Source organism: Leucoraja erinacea, chromosome 31 (assembly GCF_028641065.1).
Source record: "Leucoraja erinacea ecotype New England chromosome 31, Leri_hhj_1, whole genome shotgun sequence".
Lineage (NCBI taxonomy): Eukaryota > Metazoa > Chordata > Chondrichthyes > Rajiformes > Rajidae > Leucoraja > Leucoraja erinaceus.
In genome coordinates, this window is record NC_073407.1 from 7,050,757 (window position 1) to 7,072,400 (window position 21,644).

A 21,644-nucleotide genomic window follows, 5' to 3' on the forward strand; every position below is an offset into this window, starting at 1 on the left:
CAAGTCTGCCCCATGAAGTGACACGCTTGGCTCTGGGGTGGTGACCCAGCCGAGAACTGATTAAACTCAACCACCCGAGGCAAGCAAATCCAAGCCCGCGGCTGCAAACCTTTGACTCTTTGCTCGAGAGATGAGCACTCCATTATTTGCTCCAAGCAATCGCACTGACACAGGCAGCAGCATCACTTCATGAGCAGCTTCACCGGACAGCTTTACTTGAGCAAGTTGCGGAAGAGGAGAAACAACATGAAACAGTGAAGATGTGGAAACAAAGAACTGCCCGTGCCGGTTTACACCAAAGATAGACACAAAGTGTTGGAGTAACCCAGCGGGTCAGGCAGCGTCTCTGGAGATAAAAGGATAAGTGACATTTCGGACCAGGACCCTTCTTCTGACTGAAGGTTGAAGGGTCCCTGGCCTGAAACGTCACCCACCCTTTTTCTCCACAGATTCTGCCTGACCCACTGGGTTACTCCAACACTTTGTGTCTATCTCTGAAACAGAGATGGGTCGTTTCAGAGAAATCTTTTTCCGTTGATTGGAAATAATTTGGTGATTTGTCAGCTCTCTGAATACACAATATCATCAACTCTCGGCCACATCACTAACTTGTTGCACAGCAACTCTGAGAAAGCTCAGCCCCACCTAGACACACCGAGGTCCATAAGTACCAACACTGCTCCTGGGTCGGGCAGGGGAGCTGATGTATCCAAAGGTACCTAAATAGAAAGGATATCTGTTGTAAACATCCTTGTAATCAATGTTAAAATAACTTGAATGTGGATTAAAAAAAAAAAAATTTGTGCATCTCATGGAAACAAGGAACTGCAGATGCTGGTTCACAAAAAAAAAAGGCACAAAGTGCTGGAATAACTCAGCAGGTCAGGCAGCATCTCTGGAGAACATGGATAGGTGATGCAGATGGATCAGATTCTAAAGAAGGGACCCAGCCAAAAAAGTCACATCCACATTCTTCAAAGATGTTGCTTGGCCCACTGAGTTTCTCCAGCACTCGGTGTATATATACACATATATATATATTTTTAACCACCTAATACTTGACCAAACGAGGTGTAAAAATACCAGAAGTTTACTTTTGTATCTTTTATGACTGCAACAACTCCACGTGGAACTCATAAATCACTGCCGTCGGGCAATTCATCAACCAGCTCTGGGCCATGAGAGATCATTCACTGGGTCAACATATGGACCAACATGTGGAGAGACCCCTCCTGTGGAACAACCATGGGGTCAGGGATGGGTCGATGGTCCCTGCAGCTGGTCAGCAAGATTGAAGGACTTGCCACCTCCTCACCACCAGACATTGCCCAACTCCAGGCAGCCTCGGGAACACAATTGAACCTCTACTGCCAACATTTAGAACCACATTTAACTTAAAGCAAAACCCAAGTAACTCCCACCACCTGCTTAAGAGGCAGCTACAGTATAAATTGTTGCCAAGTGCAAAAGCAACAGAGCCTGGAGGGGGATGATGGAAGTAAATGGTAAAGTGGTTCGTTTAGTTTGGAGATATCGGCCCCTTCATGGAAACGGGCCCTCAGCCCACTGGACCATCGACCAGTTATCATTAGTTCCATGTTATCCCACTTTCACACCCACTCCCTACACACGGGGGGGCAATTTACAGAAGCCAATTAACTTACAAACCCGCACATCTTTGGGATGTGGAAGGAAACCGGAGCACCCGGAGGAAACCCACAAGGTAACAGGGAGAACGTGCAAACTCCACACGGACGGCACCCGAGGTCAGGATTGAACACGGGTTTTTGGTGCTAAGTGGCTCTACCACCTGTGCCACCGTGCTTGATGGCGGTGTAGACCTGATGAGCCAAAGGGTCCAATAACGCACTGTATGGCTGCAGCCACTTATCTGCCGCTGAGACACTCAGCTTTGCCCGTCCATAATTTAAGACGATATTTCCTTTTGTTATCTTTGCGCAGTTTAGTTTAGTTTAGAGATACAGCACGGAAACAGGCCCTTCCACACCGACCAGCGATCCCCACACAGTAACACTATCCTACACACACTACGGACAATTTACGTCCACATACACCCCAGCCAATTAACCTACAAACCTGTACATCTTTGGATTGTGGGAGGAAACCCGGAGATCCCGAAGAAAAACCCACGTGGTCACGGGGAGAACGTGCAAACTCCGCACAGACAGCACCCGTAGTCGGGATCGAACCCGGGTCTCTGGCGTTGCAAGCGCTGTAAGGCAGCAACTCTACCGCTGTGCCATCTGGCCTTCAGCAAATCCCAATCACCCAGCTCGACGCTGCAGTTTGTACCCACACCATCAGCTTGCCCACTTCCCATCTCAGCGCAATGAAGTTAAACTACATCACTCCAATAGCCTACAGTCTTGCATTCAGTGACCCCTCCCCACACAAACAGGTTTTTATTTTGCGTTCCTCCTGATCTTCTGACCGAGACTCTGCAAATCACAGCACTGCACCATCTTAAAGAAATTTCAAAATCTTTTCTATTGATCCATCATTCCATCACTCCCTCAGGCAACACCAACAATGTGGTGTGCAGGGAAGATTTACGAGGATGTAGCCAGACCTAGAGGGCCTGAGCTAGAGGGAGGGGTTGGGCAGGCTCCGACTTTATTCCTTGGAGTGCAAGGGTGATCTTTACAGAGGTGTATAAAAATTGGAAGAGGTATAGATGGGGTGAATGCACAATCTTTTACCCATGACAGGGGAATCAATAAAGAGAGAGCATAGGTTTAAGGTGAGAGGGGAAAGATTTAATAGGAATCCAAGGGGCAACTTTTTGCACTCAAAGGTTGGTGGGTAAATGGAATGAGATGCCAGAGGAAGTAGTTGAGGCAGGTACTATAACAACATTTTAAAGACACTTGGACAGGGAGATGGATAGGAAAGGGATGGGCCAAATATGGGCAAATGGGAGTAGCTCAGATGGGGTATCTTGGTTGGCAGGGACTAGTTGGGCCGAAGGGCCCATTTCCGTGCTGTATGACTGTGTGATCCAAGCTATTGGTTGCTAGGGACCCTATATTCTGTGTTTCCTTTCTCAACACTGCTGCGATCAAAAGTCATTGGGAGGTGAAGAGACTCTATTTTGACCTTCATGCACGACATACAAGCTGAACTTTGTGTCCATAACACCCCCCCCTCCCCCCCTCCCTTATCTGCATATCCTCTATTTCTTTCTGCCTCATGTGTTTATGTGACTTAGCCTTAAATGGATCTTTATAGTTCGCCAAATGTTTATGTTAAGAGGGTAGTGTAACCCTGTGTCATTCACAAAATTACTTCATGCATTTCAACAAAACCACAGGAAACCCATCAATCTCTCCCCAGCCTCTACCCATGAATATCCAGCTGCATAAAGAATTTTTGTTTAATGTTTGTCTGAAGCAATCACACTGCTTGCCCAGGAAAGCAAAAAAAAAACCTTGGAAAGCCTCCAGTTCGACAGATCTTGTTCCATGAAAACAACAGTCCAAGAAGCTAGTAAAATGAACTCGGTGAGTGACTGCACTATCAGAGTCCGGTGAGCAAGCCAAACCTGCCATCTTGTGGTGACAGTGCTGCACTGCAGATTTATTGCAGAGTATTCAAAGTAGACAAATATCCAAGGTACACAAAAATGCTGGAGACACTCAGCGGGTGCAGCAGCATCTATGGAGCGAAGGAGATAGGCCTATTTCCCTCGCTCTATAGATGCTGCTGCACCCGCTGAGTTTCTCCAGCATTTTTGTGTACCTTCGATTTTCCAGCATCTGCAGTTCCTTCTTAGACAAATATCCAAGGTACACAAAAATGTAAATATCTGGAGAGACTCAGCGGGTGAGGCAGCATCTCTGGAGCGAAGGAAATACGCAACGTTTCGAGTCGAAACCCTTCTTCAGAAATATCTTCATTAACTATACAAAACAACTTTAAACTAGTATTCAAGTTTTTGAGGCTTCATGAAAGAGTTTTAAATATTTTGATTACACTGATTGGGAATATTCAGTCAAATGATGATCAAGTTTGTCAACCTTTATGTACATAGACAATATAAGAAAGTGTAGAGACAAAAAACTGCAGATGCTGGTATATATCAGACACAGTGCTCTAGTAACTCAGTGGGTCAGGCAGCATCTCTGGAGGAAATGGATGGGTGACGTCCGAAGAAGTCCGGACCAGAAACGTCACCCACCCTTTTCTCCAGAGATGCTGCCTGACCCGCAGGGTTACCGCAGCACTTTGTGTCTATCAGACCGACAATATGAACCTGGTCACTGGAAAAGGAAATCCTGCTGGCATCAGCTGGATTATTTATGATCTATAAAGCCGAGTGTATTTTGCTTTGGAATTCAGCGTTATTTTAAGAACAGCCCACAGGTGCTCAAACAGTTCAGGGCAAGGCATTGTGTACACTTGACTCGTGATCCGAATCAGGTTTAATTTAGTAGGGGTTTAAATTACCAAAACCAGCTGTCTCTACAGGAGCAAACAAACTGAACCACATCTGTGTTTTTGTCCCACTCACAAGAGGAGCTCCCCAATAACCCCTTTGATAAGCAGAGTGGAAATCGCTTGTTTCTGCACTCTATAGATGCTGCCCGACCTGTTGTGTGTTTCTGACATTTGGTAGTTTACAGGTTTGAACCTTGGCACGAATGGATACCTGTGTACTTCAGAAGGTACATGTAGGCCACGGTCAATCTATACCGGATCGGTAGTAAGAACGGCAAACGCAATGCTAGCATTTATTTCAAGAGGGCTAGAATACCAAAACAGGGATGTCAATGCTGAGCTGCACTGCTACTAACGGTGGTGAAAACCGCGCACTGGCTCCCTGCCATGGGCCACGAAAATCTTGGAAATATTGACCCCTCACACCCCAACCATGGACTGTTTGCCCTCCTCCCATTACAGGGCCTCAGGTCATATCTGAGGAAAAGCTTCTATAAAACACAATCACACTGCTGAATCGGAGTGCTAGGCTCTGGGGAGTCCCCCTTTTGGATCATTCTGTACTGAATTCTGTTTCAGATTCTTTATGTCAACTTTGACGCAAAACTGCATTTGTCACTGTCATTTGTGTACAGTACAGAGACATTGAATTGAAAATGCATTGGGCATATCTGAGGAAGGATGTGTTTTCGCAGATCCAGACGAGGTTTACACAAATGATCCCAGGAAACAGTGGGTTGACATATGATGAGTGTTTGACAGCCCTGGGCCTCTACTCACCAGAGCTTAGAAGGACTCATTGAAACTTACTGAATAGTGAAAGGCCTGGATAGAGTGGATGCGTAGAGGATGTTTCCACAAATGGGAGAGTCTAGGACCAGAGGTCTCAGAATTAAAGGACGTTCCTTTAGGAAGGAGATGAGGAGCAATTTCTTTAGTCAGAGGGTGGTGAATCTGCAGAATACATTGCTACAGAAGGCTGTGGAGGCCAAGTCAATGGCAGAGATAGATTCTTGATTAGTGCTGGTGTCAGGGGTTATGGATAAAAGACGGGAGAATGGGGTGTGGAGGGAGAAATAGATCAGCCATATTTGAATGGCAGAGTGGGATTGATGGGCCAAATAGCCTAATTCTCCTCCTAGAGCTTATGAACTTAGCCATTTACATTGAATTGGAACATCAGCAACAAGCCATCATTGAATGAAGAGATGGGATGGATGTTAACAAAAGAGACATGAACAGCCTGTCTGGGAATATTCCATTGCTGTGGGGAGCCTACAAAATAATCCAACCGACCATGGATTCCATATTAATCAATAAAGGGACCTTACAGCGCTAGAGCCCTGGCTTGGATCCTGACTATGGGAGCTGTCTGTACGGAGTTTGTTTGTGGCTCCTGTGACCGTGTGGGCATTCTCCAGGTGTTCTGGTTTCCTCGCACATTTCAAAGACGTCCAAGGCTTGTTGGTTAATTGGCTTCAGTAGGTTATTAAATTAAAATGTCCCTAGTGTGTAAGAAAGCTTAAATGTATGGGGTGATCGCTGGTCGGCATGGACTTGGTGGTGCGGAGGACCTGGTTTCATACTGTATCTCTAAAGTCTAAATATCGAGAATATGCAGCAGATTAGGCAGCATCTGTGGAGAAAGAGTTTACATTTCACATTCATGATGTTTCATCAGAGCTGACTATTTCAGGTTCAGACTTATAAGGCTTGTTATGAGATTGTTGAATTCCACACCGAGTCCTGAAGGCAGTTATGTGTCTGGTTGGACGATGAGGTGCTGTGGTCTCTTAACAAAACAAAGCTCTGGAATAACTCTTAATCTGACAAGTCCTGACCTGAAACATCACCTATCCACGTTCTCCAGGGATGCTGTCTGACCCACTGAGTTACTCCAGTCTTTGCTAGAATAATCAGCGAGTCAAGCAGCATCCAGGGTGACAATGTTTTGGGTCGGAACACTTAAGTCTGAAAAAGGGTCTAAAATGTTGTCTATCCATTTCCTTCACAAATGTTACCTGACCTACTGAATACATCCAGCACTTTGTATTTTGCTCAGCTTTCCAGCATCTGTAGTTTCTTGTGCCTCCGTTTAACTGCTGCAGTCTCCATCTTGGTATGGAACCCATTGGAACCCATAGGAGGCAAAGAACAGGGTGTTGCAGAAGGAACAGTCACTTTGGAATTGCTGAAGGTGAGGGAGTGCAAGACTTGTTGGTACTTCAGTGGAAATTGTGGATGTTGAATGTAAAAGCTGCTGGGGTAGGAAAAGACAAGCAGGTTCCAGGTTTAGTCTCCCCGCTTCACTCAGACTGGGTCCAACTTGTACCAGTTCGCAGAGCAAGATTAAATTAATAGTAAAAGTGAATCAGTTCATTGGGAGCAGTTGAGCGACCAGTTTTGTTTATGTAATTTTGTGAACAGCATGGGGTTGCAAGGTATAGAATCATATTTATACAGCACAGAAACAAGCTCTTCAGGCTAACATGCCCAAGATGCCCCATCTACACTAGGCCCTCCTGTCTACGTTTGGCCCATATCCCTCTAAACCCCGTCCAAATGTTATTATACCTCAATTATTTCCTCTGGCAGCTCATTCCTTGCACCCGCCACCCTGTGTGTTCGGGTGGTGTATATGGAACATCTGTAATTGTGTGGTATCCTATAGATTCTATAACTACATGGTACATTTATATTCTACATAAATGTGCACAGAATTTCCAAGTAAATGATATTAAATTAAAAGCAATAAGCCTGAAATTGTCCCAACTCAATGAAGGATAGCACAGAGCCGCCGACTGCAACTGCACTTTCTTGCCATGAGACCTATAAAGTGGAAGGTAAACTCATCAAATGTTGTCATCTATTCAGCTCATTTATCCCCTTCTCGGGAATTACCATGCCTCCATTTAACACCTCAGCACAGGAACTCAAGGTTTTGTGGGAACGTTGCAACAAAGGCGGAAACAGAATTCCCTATAGTAGCACCGCCAGGCAGTTACCAAAGCGTTTTCCTTTTGTTCAACTGCATCCGGGAAGTAGATTTGTTCGGAGGGTTTAGACTGAGCACCACTGCATTGCTGCTCCAAATGTTGCTGGCAAGTTTGTATGCAACGTACACATTTGGGATCAGATATCTGTAGAAATTCATACATCTCATAGGTTTACACAGAACCTGAGCTTCAATCTTCTGCAGAATTCCATCAGCAGTTACATCAGTTTTAGTCAGTTTAAATACTGACTCGTACAAACATACCTGTGAAGTTAATGTGCTGTAGAACTCGAAGACCACTCACATTGCAAGCAAAAGGGAATTAATGCGGAAATCAATTCTTCAGTAGGGCAAGAACCAAATTCACCAGCAGACACAAACAATGGGATAAACTGCTCCCTTTAATTAGCATTATGGATTGATATATTACATTAATCTCCTTAAAGACAGTATACATTTTTCCTGTGTGCAAGATTGTGCAAGCTCGTTAACTTAGGCTTTGTAAAATCTCTAACAGTTTCAAAGAGGCAGTAATACAGGTGATGCAGCTAACAAACAAAATGTAGTATTGAGTTAGCACAGGTTAAATTTCTCAAGAAAACAGTCCCTTCTGTGTCCCTAGCTGCTAACTGCAGAAAATCAGGAGTTGTCCATTCCCAATGTTTCAGAACATCACTGATATGGTGGTATGTTTGGTCCTTATGTATTTTCTGGCTCAAAATGATTGTGAGTATACAATTCTTTGTTTTTGATTAAAGCAGTTGTAATTTTTTTTTCAAATAATTTACACTCTATGAAAGTGGTAGCTTCCATACATTCCAAAATCTCTTAGGATACAATCAATGACTCATATACAAGTTGTCTAAGCAAAGTAATGGGGAAAGGCGTCAAATGTTTAAGATAGTACTTCAAAATTTAAAACACAAAAGCAACTTAGAATGAACCTGCAGCAAAAGCCTGTTAAAAATAAATAGTTGACAATTCAATTTTCACAAAGTCTAATTGTAAAATAAATAAGTCCCAATCCCTAAACACCATTGCTTATATTCAGATTTCTTTCCTAAATCAAAGTTTCTTTATGGTAAGGAAAACATTAAAAAAAAAAATATATATCAATGTCTTAAAATTTCAAAGTGCAACTGCAAAACCCAGATTGTTGTTTCAGCCAATTAGTCTTTAGCAGAAGCAAGCACCCTTCAGCTGCACCTTCTCACAATGCCATTAGGAACCCAGCATGATAATTCATAATCTGTGTACTATCCTCAGTAAACCCCAATGATGCCCAAACTATCATCCGCAACGCCAGGGAAACATAACATTCACTAAACCAAAAGAGAGCTAAGTTTTTAATTTTTTTTCAAACAATTCCACTCTGTGTCCGATTTTCTCCAATTAGCTCATCTGTAAAACGGTTTTATGCCAGATTAGGTACTGTGAGCAATTCTGCTCAAGTTATCAATTCAGACACTTCATAGCTGCATACAACACCAAATGCATTAATACTCTGCGGCCAGATGTATACATAAATTACTTTCTCCAGTTTTCTAACACTATCAGGCCGAGATCTGCACCAGTGTAAGTAATTCAGGTTCCCAAACGTGTAACCCAAGATTAGATGTATTCAAAAATGCCATTTGATCATGTAACCTTCCATTAGCGTTAACTAGACACTTAACACTCAAACTTAATTACACCAAATAAAAATAAAGTTAAAATAAAAGTTGCTTTTGGTAAGTCATTTCAACTCAACATGAACAGTGATCACCTACTCTCAGTAGGGTTGGCTGAAAAATTCTTATAATGTGCAGATAAAATTAATAACTCATTGTTGTAATCAGGTGAATAGACTTTTGTTTTTTTTTTGTTTTTTTAAATCACCCCAGTGTATGGCTTTATCAGTTGATTGTATTCACCATCGAATCTTCCACCACGTGACAACTGGCAAACTAAAGTGTGCAGATGCACATCAAGATTCATTCCAGGACGTTTTTTTAATTGCACAGATTAAAAGCTGGCGAAGGTTTTGTTCCATGGATCCAGGTTGGGTTGATGTCAAGTGTTCCATTTCTTCAGGACGACAATCAGGGTGGTGTTTGAAATATAGCCGAGTAAGATCTTTTTATCTAGCTTGACACTAAAATATCTTGTCTCACATCAAATATACCTAGTTAGACCATGTTCCGGATTTTGCAAATTAGATAATTAATAATTAAAGAATGTAGAGTCTTAACGTTTGCTGTCTAAGAAATGGTCAATTGCAAGGTTTGGACGGGAGTACTTGCTCTTTAGGTCTTTCCTCCAGAGGGGATATATTGAGGTGCATAATCTGACGCTCAGATAAAGTATCCAACATTCCATGTCCTTGATCCAAACTGCAACACTATCATTAGAGAAATGCTCGGAACAAGTCTCAGGTGAGGACCAGTAACTAAGATTGGGGAGGATGCCATACAACGGCTGCCAGTGGACAGACTCGTATAAGCAATCCAAGGTGGCCTTTGCTGGCCCATGGATCTGATATGTTAGACTGGGTTTTGGATCACCACAATGGAGACCATCTTCTCTCGTTTATTTTCTAAAAATATGCAAAATCAGATGAAATTTACATGAATATAACTATTTATCCACCCATCGAGTAATGATCCCTTTTTATATATAATATAAAGAAAAAAAACAAATCAGACTTAACTTATTGGAGCTGCCATTATTTAATCCTACCTTGTGAGCCATTTATAATGTAACCTAAAATGCAATAATTTAAATTCGTATCATATCTTGCCATTTATATATCCCAACAATCCACATCTGACTCACTGCAGTTTTAAAGTTTGATCTGTAAATTGTTCTGGACAAGCCAAGTCCCAATGCCTCCGACTCTATTTATTAAAAACGGCTTTGTAAAGGTGCAGTAAGCGCAAGTCATCTATGGCTGTCCATTCATGTTGGCCGTTAAATGTTAACTCTGACTGTCGACAAAGGCACTGCTGTCAACTGGAAGTCTCAGCTGCTGTGAGGGATTGAAGTGATTTTTGCTGGTCTTCCACTCAAATTTTCATCTCTCTCAGCCATGGCAGTCATGGTTGCAAATTTCCTCGTGTGCTCCAGGAGATGAAGAGATGTGCTTCTGAGAGGCATGAATGGTCTTCACACCCCAGTCGATTACACAGAGAGAAAAAAAAAACCTTCATGAGAATAAGGGAGTTCAAATAGCAGTCAAGGTTGAAATTCAATTGCAGGCGAGAGTTCAACATTTTCATTGCTGCTTTTACTACATATCTTGCTGAGTTTGGATTGTGGGAGAGTCACCTCTGCATTCCCTGACTAAAACTGGATCTCTTATTCAGAAGCCAGTCTCAGATTCAGTTTTTTTCCTGGATCGATGATTTGCCACGTAATAAAGAAACTAGATTAAGAACTGGAAATACTGAGAGCCAGCACTTAAGATTTTGCTCTTCCTCAAGCCAAGCGAAACCTTGTAAAATTTCCTCCAAAAAAGCATCATTATACGAATTAAGTTTCTAAAGACCCCAGCAACAAAATAGCAGAGTCCCATTCTGCCTTACTAACAGGTTTGTTAAATGTTAACACGTAAAACAGATGCCAATAAGGTTACAATGTCAGGTATATCAGCTTTCTTAAAGAAAAGCCCAGACTTTGGAAATAATTTATTGGAAGGCTGAAAAACATGAGGCAACACAAAAAGGTGACTTCTTCAGAGAAACTGATTGACCTGTTTTTGCCTCTGGTTCAGGCATGCTGCACACCTGCAACAATCTACTTTCAGGGAAACCATGATTTGTTTGGTCAAATGCAAGTTTCCACCCCCTGCTTTGAACGGGATGCTCAAGAAAAAGAATCACTGCCTCATGAAAAAGACATGACGCCATGAGCTGCAGATTCTTTCGTCAGTATTGAGAAGTGGGGATGGGCGTGGTGAGTGAAATGAAATCAAAACAACACTTGTTTAAGGCCCCAGTTTCAGAATTCACACAGACCAGAATAACAGAGAGGGGGAGGTGTCATTTGCTTACAGTACAGTTTCAAATTCTGAAATACCTGAAAAAGTGTGGTCCCTTTTCGCATTGCTGACAGTAATATAAAGACCTGTTAGTAAATTTGATTGTTAATTTTGGTAAAGATCCAGTGAATCTAGTTGTGTTTTGTTTTTCATTTAAACGTCTCCACGCTATGTACATGTATTATACAAGAGAAGATTCAATCCTCAGCTCCCTCCCACAAACAGTTGGTGTAAATCTCTTCACTTTTCCTCGCAGTCTGTTATGCAGGTGGTGTTCTGCATCACTTGCGATCATCAATGGTTTTAATGAATTCAACTGCTGCTGTGAACTGCATCCACCAATAGGATTCCTCTCCACCGAGCCGGCTGGCATAGAAATTATTGATGTACTGAACAGTGGACAGCAGGCAGGGTGGGTTAGCCTAAAGGTATAAAAGAGATGAATTAAAAGCGTACAAAATCAGGAGGGAGAAAGAATCAGACAATATATTACTTTTCATTCAATAGCAATGTCTTAATTTACGCTTCATGGGAAATACATATAAAATGCTACGTATTCAGAGGCATTCAGAATGGTTCAATTAGATTAAAGGTGTTTTATATCACCTCCACTACATCATCTCTCAGACATGTTGCATTGTCTAGCCTTGCCAATTAGCCTGAAGAAGCCGTCATTAGCGCTGCAGAATCCTGCAGGAATTGATGACAATGAATTTTCCTCCAAATGCATTAAAACAACAATCTTTCTGACAGCAGATGATATTTTTAGCTCAGAATATATATATTTGCATAGGATTAAGTGGCCATCTTTTGCACGGCGAAAGCTTTACCACCACAGCCCAAAAGTGGTCCAAATGTTCAAGGTTCAAAGATTTTGCACACTGAATACCCCAATGATTACAGGGTTGGACAAAATTTCACAGGACTGCTGTCACTGCAAACAAAACATCAACAGATCAAGGGACAATCGGAATCAAACTGAAATTTGCTGCATCTAACTATCTGAAAATAATTTTAAATGCATAAAATGGTTCACAAAGCAATTTAGTTTTCGGGGCAAGAGCCATTTTCATTTGGTTAGCTGAAAGATGCATTCCTCTGCTGATGTGCCAAGATGTGGCATTTTGAAATGGCTGCATAAGTGCACTCCTGCACAAAATTGATATTCATTTGATGACTCACCTTGATGAGGACAAACACAAGAACAGGAACAAAGTCATCGGCCCCAGGGACTGAATCCTCATTGGCCAGGCTTAACAGATTCATTATGGTGGAGCACATTCGGAGGATGCACTGAACCTTATCTCTTGGGGTCTTGTATGCATTGATTGTTCGAACCTCAGACTGTGCAGATGGCCATGGAGCTTCCTTCAAGTATACCTGGAAAAGATGCAGAAAGTGCGTGTGATGTACACAACACCACGTCCTCTACTGGCACATTTCCTTAAATTAAGAATTAATTTCTATTTTATGGAGGCAGTCTATCAGAAGCAGGCAATATTAAAAAGGATTAAAACCAGTGTGACCTATTAAAAGAATTATTTGTGCAGTGCAGAGAAAAAAAATTATAATGTGGCTGCCTTTGTGTATTTGCCTGTAACAATAATACCTCCACAGACTTCATGGCGTAGGCATCTCAGCAGCTCCAGAGAGGTGGCTTCCATAGGTACGCACAAAAGAATGTCAAAAGATCAGAACGCATTGGACAAGTTTCACTTGATCTTTGAGCAGCAGCAACTGGGCTGTAAATTCCATTTTGGAGGCAGAAAGGTCTGACGGGAACAGTCTCCTCTGATAATAAGCATAGATCATCTCAGTGAATTAGCAGCACACAGTAAAGGGCCTGGATACTGTATCTTATAGCTGGAAGGAGAGACAGTGGCAGAGACTTGTAATGGATTGGAGGGGAAAGCAAGAGAAGAAAGGGAGGGAAAAAAAAAACTGTGAAGCTACTGCCCGAGACATTCTTTTATTTGGCCATTCTGAATGTCAGGTTGTATTTGTTAAACCGTATGTGGAATTGTACTCATCTAGGACTGAACACCTTCAGGCAAGGGAGAAAGTACAGAAAAACAGTTAGAAGAAAAACATTGAACAGCTATACTGGAAAGGAAAGTGGTAAACAACAAGGACTAGAACAACTACCCAGTCATTAAGTCAACTTGGATCAAACATTACAGAATAAAATGAAACTACCCTGGCGCGGGCAAGATTTAAATCACATTCACCCTGCCTCATGCTCTCGTTCACTTTCTGACGCTGATAACACAACAAACTCTTGGAGATGAGAACAGGTAATCTGCTGAGCTGAGAAAAGCGAGTTTAAAAGGTAAAAGGGATTTTAGGCTCCATGAAGAAGAGCCAACAGCACAGTGAATACAAAACTGTGCTTTGCAGCCTATTTGTTAAAAAAGATTAGTGGCAAATTCCTGCTGTCACAAGTATCCCACCCAACTGGCTTTAGTGGGAGGGGGATGAAGTAAGAGAACTGGTAATTAATCAGGTAAAGTCTAAAATTACCATTTTGTCGAATTAAAAATTTCCCCAAAGTTCATTAGATTGACCCCCAAGACTTGATCATCAGTAACAAACACCAGGAGATGGAGCTGATTCCTGAGGCTGTGGCCAGCAGTGCTGAAGGGAACCACAGGCGTTCAGCCATTGGGACAGATGTCCTGGACGTGTGTGAATATGTCGCCCTGTCACTGCTGTGGAATCCAGTGGGGTATCCGTTTCTTCAAGGGAATCCCAACATTATAATGGAAAATTCACACTCAGATCAATTCAATGTGGTTTCTCAGCAGCAGAATGCAGAAGGCAAATGATTTTATAATTAATTTATGACTATTTCAACAGCTTCTAAATGTCTGAATGTCAGAATCAAACCATCTAAGAGCCTCAGCTTTGGCTCTCATTTTGCATCCTGGTAAAGCCTGCAGGGGTTTTCCAAAGAGTGGGGCCTAATCTATACACCCAACATCGTGTTGGTGCTGAGACCAAGTCATCCGTCTTCAGGATGGAAGACTCAGAGTCCTGCCCTCTCCATCATACCCAATGAGTGGAAGCCTGCATCCAAAACCTGGCCATTGGTCATTATTTGCAAGCCAAATTTCATATCAAACATTTCCTTGCTACAATTATAATTTCAATTCCCTATATCAACTACTCCACGGTATATAAGAGGCATACACAGCATAACTTTTGTCCTTATCAAATCCAATTCCCCCAATTTTGTTCCCAATCAAATGATAGCATTCTGTACTACATGAAAACAAAGGGAAAATTGCTCTGTGACACTTTCATGTTATATTTAACACTAGCTGTGTGAAAATATTAAATCCTCAACGTATCTGTACATCATTCTGAAAGCTCTTGTAGCATCTGCAAATGAAATTAAAACTCAAACAAACACACATAAGCAGGCTACTGAAGCCCCAAGCCTACTCTTACAGGATTCTAACCTAAACTTTCATTCTCATCTACCCATGGTAACCTTTACTACCTTTCTTCAGGTATCCTACTTGCCTCCACCTTCAAAATGTTCCCTTTTAAGGAAGAGACTCCTGACTCTCAATGAAAATGTGACCACTTCTCTGTCTGTTCTACTCTTGTATTCTATTAGCTTGGCAATAGATGATGACACTCAGATCCCTCAATATCTCACTCATCAATTATATAATTGAGTGACTGAAAGGTACAGAACGGAATCACACCCTTCGGCCCATTCACAATAGTTCTATGTTAGCCCGGTTTCTCATCCTTTCCCTACACACTTGGGGCAATTTACAGAGGTTACAAAATCTCCGAGGCGATAACCTACAAAACCACACGCCTTTGGGGTGTGGAAGGAAACTAGAGCACCCGGAGGAAATCCATGCACTCAGAGAGAATGTACAAATTCCATACGAATAGAACCCAGATCTGTGGTTCTGTGAGGCCGTAGCTACACCAGCTGCGCCACTGTGCTGCCCCTATTATTGCTTTTAATATACTTTTATTAGTTTTTAAAAACTTTTATTAATACACTTGTATTTCTCAAGCTAAAGTCGATAACTTTGCATTTTCCCCACATACTGCTTTGCCTGATCTATTTGTTCACTAACTCAACTCATGTATCCTGGAGCCTCCTAAGCTTTTGCAATTTAATTTCCCAATCATCTTTGCGTCATCAAATTTAACAACCATACGACTCAGCAACTTCATCCGTTTATATAAATTGTAGAAAGTAGAAGCCACTGCCCCAATCCTTGTGGCAGACCTTGCCAACTGGAAAAAGATCTATATCCTGTTAGCCTGCTGATCTTCTATTCACTGTAATATATTACATCCTAAAGCACGAGCTTCCATTTCCCACAGCTACATATGAGGTGACACTCTCTCGAAATCTAAAGATAGTACATTCACTGGCCCCTCTTCATCCTCAAGGAACTGCAGTATTTACAATGAAAATGTCAAAAATAGCAGATACCGAGAATGTGAAAAAGCAAGAGAAAATGCCGGAAACACTCAAGTAGGGTGATATCATCAGAGGAAAGAGAAACATCTTTTTTGCTATCGAAAGAATAGGTCGAGAGAGAGTTTTGGTGAAGGGCTTTTGACCTGAAATCTTAATTCTTTCTCTTTCCATTGTTACTGTGTAACTTGCTGAATGTCTCCAGTATTTTGGTTTTTAATTCAATATTTACACATTTCTTTGTTCCCAAACCTTTTCTGCACAGTTTTGCCAAGCAACAAAACTAAATTTACACAAATCATTACCTCTGGGACCTGAAGTGCCCGGTGATTTGCACTGACAACTTTGCAGAGACGCTGAATATGCTCATAGAAGAGTCTGAAAAATAAACATCATAGCGACTCAATTTAAGATTAAATGATTAAAATGTAATAAATTAGTTTAAACAAGACCAAGCCCTTCATTAAATGTCTTTAACAAAGAAAAATATCAAGATATGTTTTGAGCATAAAGTCAGAAACAAAAAGTTGAAGGGTTATAGATTAAGTTATAGGTTGAAGAGAGTGCTGTTTTTACACTTATTTGCAAAATGTGTATTGTGTCCGATGGAATATCTAAATAATTCAGACTGTACATTGCAGAAAAGTCATAAAAATGAATCAGGGGTGCCCATCAGTTATTGATAATGAAACTGGAAATCGCAGTGTTGAACATTAGCGATGATCAGAAAAGTTGCCGAAATCAAAATCAAATAATTTTATAAAAATCAAAAGAGAATATCTGTAGCCTTCTTAGTCATGTTCAAAATCTTTCAAACTATGCTCCAAAACTATATTTTACATATAAGGCACAGTAAAATCCTGATTAATTCAGATTATTAAAAACAAACTGAGCACTTGATCATGGACACTTCAAAAGCATTTATAAAATAAATTGCTTTGAAACAAGAGCATTTTCACAAACATGAATAATGCACATTTATAATATTGATAACTATGACATCACTTCTGTTCATATTACAAAGGTGGCATGTCCTTGGATTTTTGACCTAACAACTTTTTTAAATTTGATTCCACCACAGAGTTAAGAAATATGCATCTCTCTCTCTCGCTCTCATAGTTATTACAACTGAACTCAGTACTTCACGTTGTAGTGCTTAAACCCTACACTGAAAGCTTACCCTTTTCAGAGTGGCAATACACAAGATAGCATTTTGCTGCAAACTTCACATTAGGAGCAAATTTGCCAACATTTGCAACATTTGAAAATTTAAGCTAAAGAAAAGTATGGTTCCTATCATCTCAATATAATGAATGAATAAGTTTATTGGCCAAGTATTCACATACAAGGAATTTGCCTTGGTGCTCCGCCCGCAAGTGACATGACATACAGTGACAGTCAGGAATTACACATAAAGCATTAAACATTAATAATAAAACATTATTGATTAAACATGTGAAGTGAATAAAATACCAGAGCAAAAGGAGGTTACAGATTTTTGGTTATTGAGTAGAGCTACTACTCGTGGATGAAAAACTGGTTTTATGTCTGGCTGTGGCAGCTTTGACAGTCCGGAGTCGGCTTCCAGCGGGAAGTGATTCAGAGTTTGTGGCCAGGGTGAGAGGGGTCAGAGATGATCTTACCCACTCGCTTCCTGGCCCTTGCAGTGTACAGTTTTGTCAATGGAGGGAAGGTTACAGCCAATAACCTTCTCAGCTGATCGGACGATTCACTGCAGCCTCCGGATGTCGAGCTTGGTGGCTGAGCCAAACCAGACCATGATGGAGAAGGTGAGGACAGACTCTAGATTGGCCGTATAGAATTGGACAATCATTGCCAGTGGCAGATTGTGCTTCCTCAACTGCTGCAAGAAGTACATCCTCAGTCAATGGTGGCCCCCCATTTAAGGTCCTTGGAGATGATGGTTTCCAGGAACTTAAAAGACTCCACAGATGTGACTGTGATGTTGTTGATGGTGAATGGGGTGAGGGTAGGGGGAGCTCTCCTTAAGTACCCTCTTTACAAACATGTGTTAAAAAAAAACTAAGATATCAACAGCTACACCATTCATAAATAAAGATCAAAGGACAGCGTTTGGTATGGCATGACCAATAAACATTTTTAAAGACCACTTTCTTTCAGTATTCAGTGATTTTATTATTGTCCTAACTACAGAAAGAAAACAATAAAATAACATAGAATGATGGCCCATTTTTGTTGGATTCAATAACGTTATTGAAAGGAAGCCATAATGAATATCTTGTTACGAGAGTTATTTTCAAAGTTATGCACAATTAGTCATACAACACGGAAACAGGCCATTTGGCCCAGCTCATCCATGTTGAACAGGATTTGACACTATATTGTTACTTATAATTAATTTTAAAATATATTTATTTATATTATTTATTGTTACTTACTGGTCGCGTAAAATATCACCGTCCTGATTGGGGTAGAAAGCCAGTTTGAAAATGCGGTTCATGACACTGCGTTCAATTGCCATCTGTGCATCCTGGAGCTGTTCCTCGCTGGCGTTCTGCCAGATAACGTCTTGTGCCATAGCTCCATACAATGACTGCAAGAATTCTTCTACTAAAGCTGTTTTGTCATCTGCTGCAGTGAGATTCTGAAAGTCTGCACAAATAGTGAAGCTAAATCAAGCAGTGCACAAATTGCTATTTTTGAGAACTTCAGCAGTGGTATCTCTCTCAGTTTCCACCTCTCCTCCTCCAACAGAGTTGGTTTTCAGGGAATATCATTTAGCAGGCGGTGACTGCCCTCTAGTGCTTCACCTGCAAGTCGTAACAGTGAGTTTTGGCAGGCAATTTTCCATGGAGACTGTCAGAGTCTAGCCAGATTCTGTTTCCATCCACTGCCAGCAAACTTCTCAGTATGGGTTAATGGATAGCAATCAAGAGCAAGAACAACAACTTGTATTTATATAGTGGCTGTAATGTCCCAAGGCAGTTCACAGAAGCTTCAAACAGAATGTTGGCTGATGATCTTCCTCCTAACTAGCCGGGGAACACTGAGAGCAAATACTGTGCCCCTAATGCTTCACAAACCAAAAATTAGCCAGCACAGTGTGGGTGCTTCAGATCTACTTGGCCTGACCAGGGATAAGGGCTGTTCTGCACAAGCGCCAGACCACAGGAAACTCTCACTTAAATACTCTGAAAATGTTCAGACAAGTTGAAATTATAACATTTTCAACTTGAACCCATCTACTTCAAATTAAGTACTGAAACTTTCTCTAGTGGCGTTTAGCATTGTACTGGATAACAATTACAGACACATTAATTAAAAATTGACAGTAATTCCAATTGTGGAAGGGATGTCTCTTGCTTGCAAAATACCTGCCACACAAATTTACTTCAGATCCATTTGTCAAAACAGTAACAGAAATTGACATTTGTAGAAAACCGTATTTCACTTTATAATCAACTACAATTGATCACCAATAGTAAACTGCTACACATCCAACAGAATTAAAGCTGATTTTGTCCAATGTTAATAACAAAGTAGAGTGGCATGGTTCATTAAATAAATGCCCCTTTTCTGCCACCATCAGAAAAACAGGCCCAGTAATGGAAACATTTTAAAGAAATTCAGATTTCTGCTCCAGAAATGGTTATTGGGAATAAATACATAACAGATGTGGTCACTGTAGAGTGCGTTACTGGGGGGCGGGGGTAATAACTGTGCCTTGTTAGATTTGGATAATGTACACTCGACACTCGTACACAGCAGTGTTCAGTCTACTTGAGATCACACTTTAATTTTATATCTTTAAATTAAACAAACTAACCCAAGCGCAATTCTCTCATATATTCCCTTTCATGGGAAAGGCAAACACATAATCACAAAGGCTGGCAATTTATCTCAATCTTTTTCTTAATCAGCAAGGTATCTGCAGATATTGTGTATATTAATGCTCATTAGTCTGTTTTGGGGAGTCAGAACAATGATCAAAATATGTGTGAAGACAAAATAAGTGTGAAGATGTCGATGTTTCGTATTTCTGATATAAAATAACTAGCAAAGACCAGATGAACCAAACGAGGGCAGCTAGAATGCAAGGAGCAAACGTTTAATCATCCCACACTCCCAGCCTCCACCAACAGCCACGTTCTCCCCTGGAAGACATTCATATTTTCCATTATCTTCCCCAGCTTCTTGTTGGGAAATGATAGCGTGGACACCAGTCACCCTCTAGTCACCTCCCACAGTGGCTGATGCTTGACAATCAATGTCAGCATCAACTCACTCCATTTCCACACATGCCAAAGACACGTTATCAGACTGGATGGGAAATGTTTCACTTTTTTCCCCCATATACAAATAATGCTGAGGAGAATTGTGCAAACCCAACTTGACCATAACCAATATCAACCTACTTCTAGGAGCTAAGTTCTAGGAGCTTGGAATGGGTGCGGTTCAGCCACTGAATGAATAGATTCACTCCACCAAAGGAATCATAATGTTAACTTTTGATAGTTAATTCAATCAACAGATTTACATCCCACATAGAAACAATCACGAAAAAGGTTTGTTAGTAATCAACTGAAAAGTGTTCCTGTTACCTTTAATAAATTCCAGAATATGCTTCTCTCGACTTTCAAGCAATAGCCTCACACAGACCGTTGTGAAATATCTGTTGGCAACTTCTTTATCTCTCAGCACCCTTTGCAAGAGCCTTTCAAGGTGGGCTTGTGTCGTCTGGAGTCCCTGACGACATCGTGTCAAATAAGCAATATATGGAGCTCGTTTTCTTAAATAAAGAGAAAGATTACTGCACATTTAATGCAAATTAACCAGCAACAATTCATTAGCAAAGTAGGCTGTAACACATAGCAAATAGAGGATGCAGCAAGCTGAAAAATACAGCTGCAAGGAAAAGCTGGCATCATATCCTAGAATTAAAAGCTATAATGGGCTGGAGTGTTAAATGATTATAACCTACTGCTTCTGGTCTTTGAGAAACAATAACACTAGTATGTTAGTATTTTAAACACAAATCATCTCTATGCCTATTTGTATGAAAATACTAAAGTTCTTAAATGTTTCTTTCAGTCCTTTGCGGGAGAGTAGTATATGAATGCTTTCCTGCAACAGAGATAAATAGTTTGATTATTTTTCGTAACTGGGATATATGTTGTTGAGGATAACTCATGGGTTTTCCTTGCCAAAATAATACAGCATCTTTGGATTTATTATGCTAGCAGTAACACATCCATGCCCGTGCTTAAAGGTATTTTCCAAACAGCATAGTAAATAGATTCTACCTGTAGTCGTCAGCAATTGCAGAGAGTAGCTTGCGACAGGTCCTGTTGTCAAATCTGCCAACGCAGCGCATGGTTTCCTGAATCTGTGCCATCAAGTGCTTATCCTGCAAATTGATGGCTTCGGCCAGCTGAACTTTGAGAAAGCACACAATCTCATTGTCTAAAAAATAAAGACCAATATAAAAATCAAATTAGCCTTGGAGTCATACATAGTAGCAATGTTACAAAATTTTGAGATAAAAAAATCAAGCCTGCAATTTAACTCATCAGATAAAGCATAAAAAGAAGTTCTAATTCACTTTTATATCTTCAGTATTAAAAAGTTATGGCCATTTTCATACTCGGAAATTAGCATCCTGTTCCCTATTGCTTTTCCATTGACTTAACACAAAAGCTGTGATCGAGGTCAGTCAACAGCCCATCACTTTCTTAAAA

General features: G+C 41.0%; 1 protein-coding gene across 12 annotated transcripts in view; it reads right to left on the reverse strand.

The window, feature by feature from the left end:
* Positions 1-7,836: 7,836 nt before the first annotated feature.
* gapvd1 (GTPase activating protein and VPS9 domains 1) overlaps positions 7,837-21,644 on the reverse strand; it is a 111,468-nt gene continuing 97,660 nt past the window's right edge. For all 12 annotated transcript variants that reach the window (XM_055659830.1, XM_055659829.1, XM_055659826.1 and 9 more), the window contains 6 exons: positions 21,210-21,369; positions 20,508-20,695; positions 18,345-18,558; positions 16,230-16,302; positions 12,654-12,851; positions 7,837-11,893 (listed from right to left, as the gene is read on the reverse strand). In XM_055659830.1, coding sequence (XP_055515805.1) covers positions 11,753-11,893; positions 12,654-12,851; positions 16,230-16,302; positions 18,345-18,558; positions 20,508-20,695; positions 21,210-21,369 — 974 coding nt within the window. In that variant the 3' untranslated portion in view covers positions 7,837-11,752. The remainder of the gene's footprint in view (positions 11,894-12,653; positions 12,852-16,229; positions 16,303-18,344; positions 18,559-20,507; positions 20,696-21,209; positions 21,370-21,644) is intronic.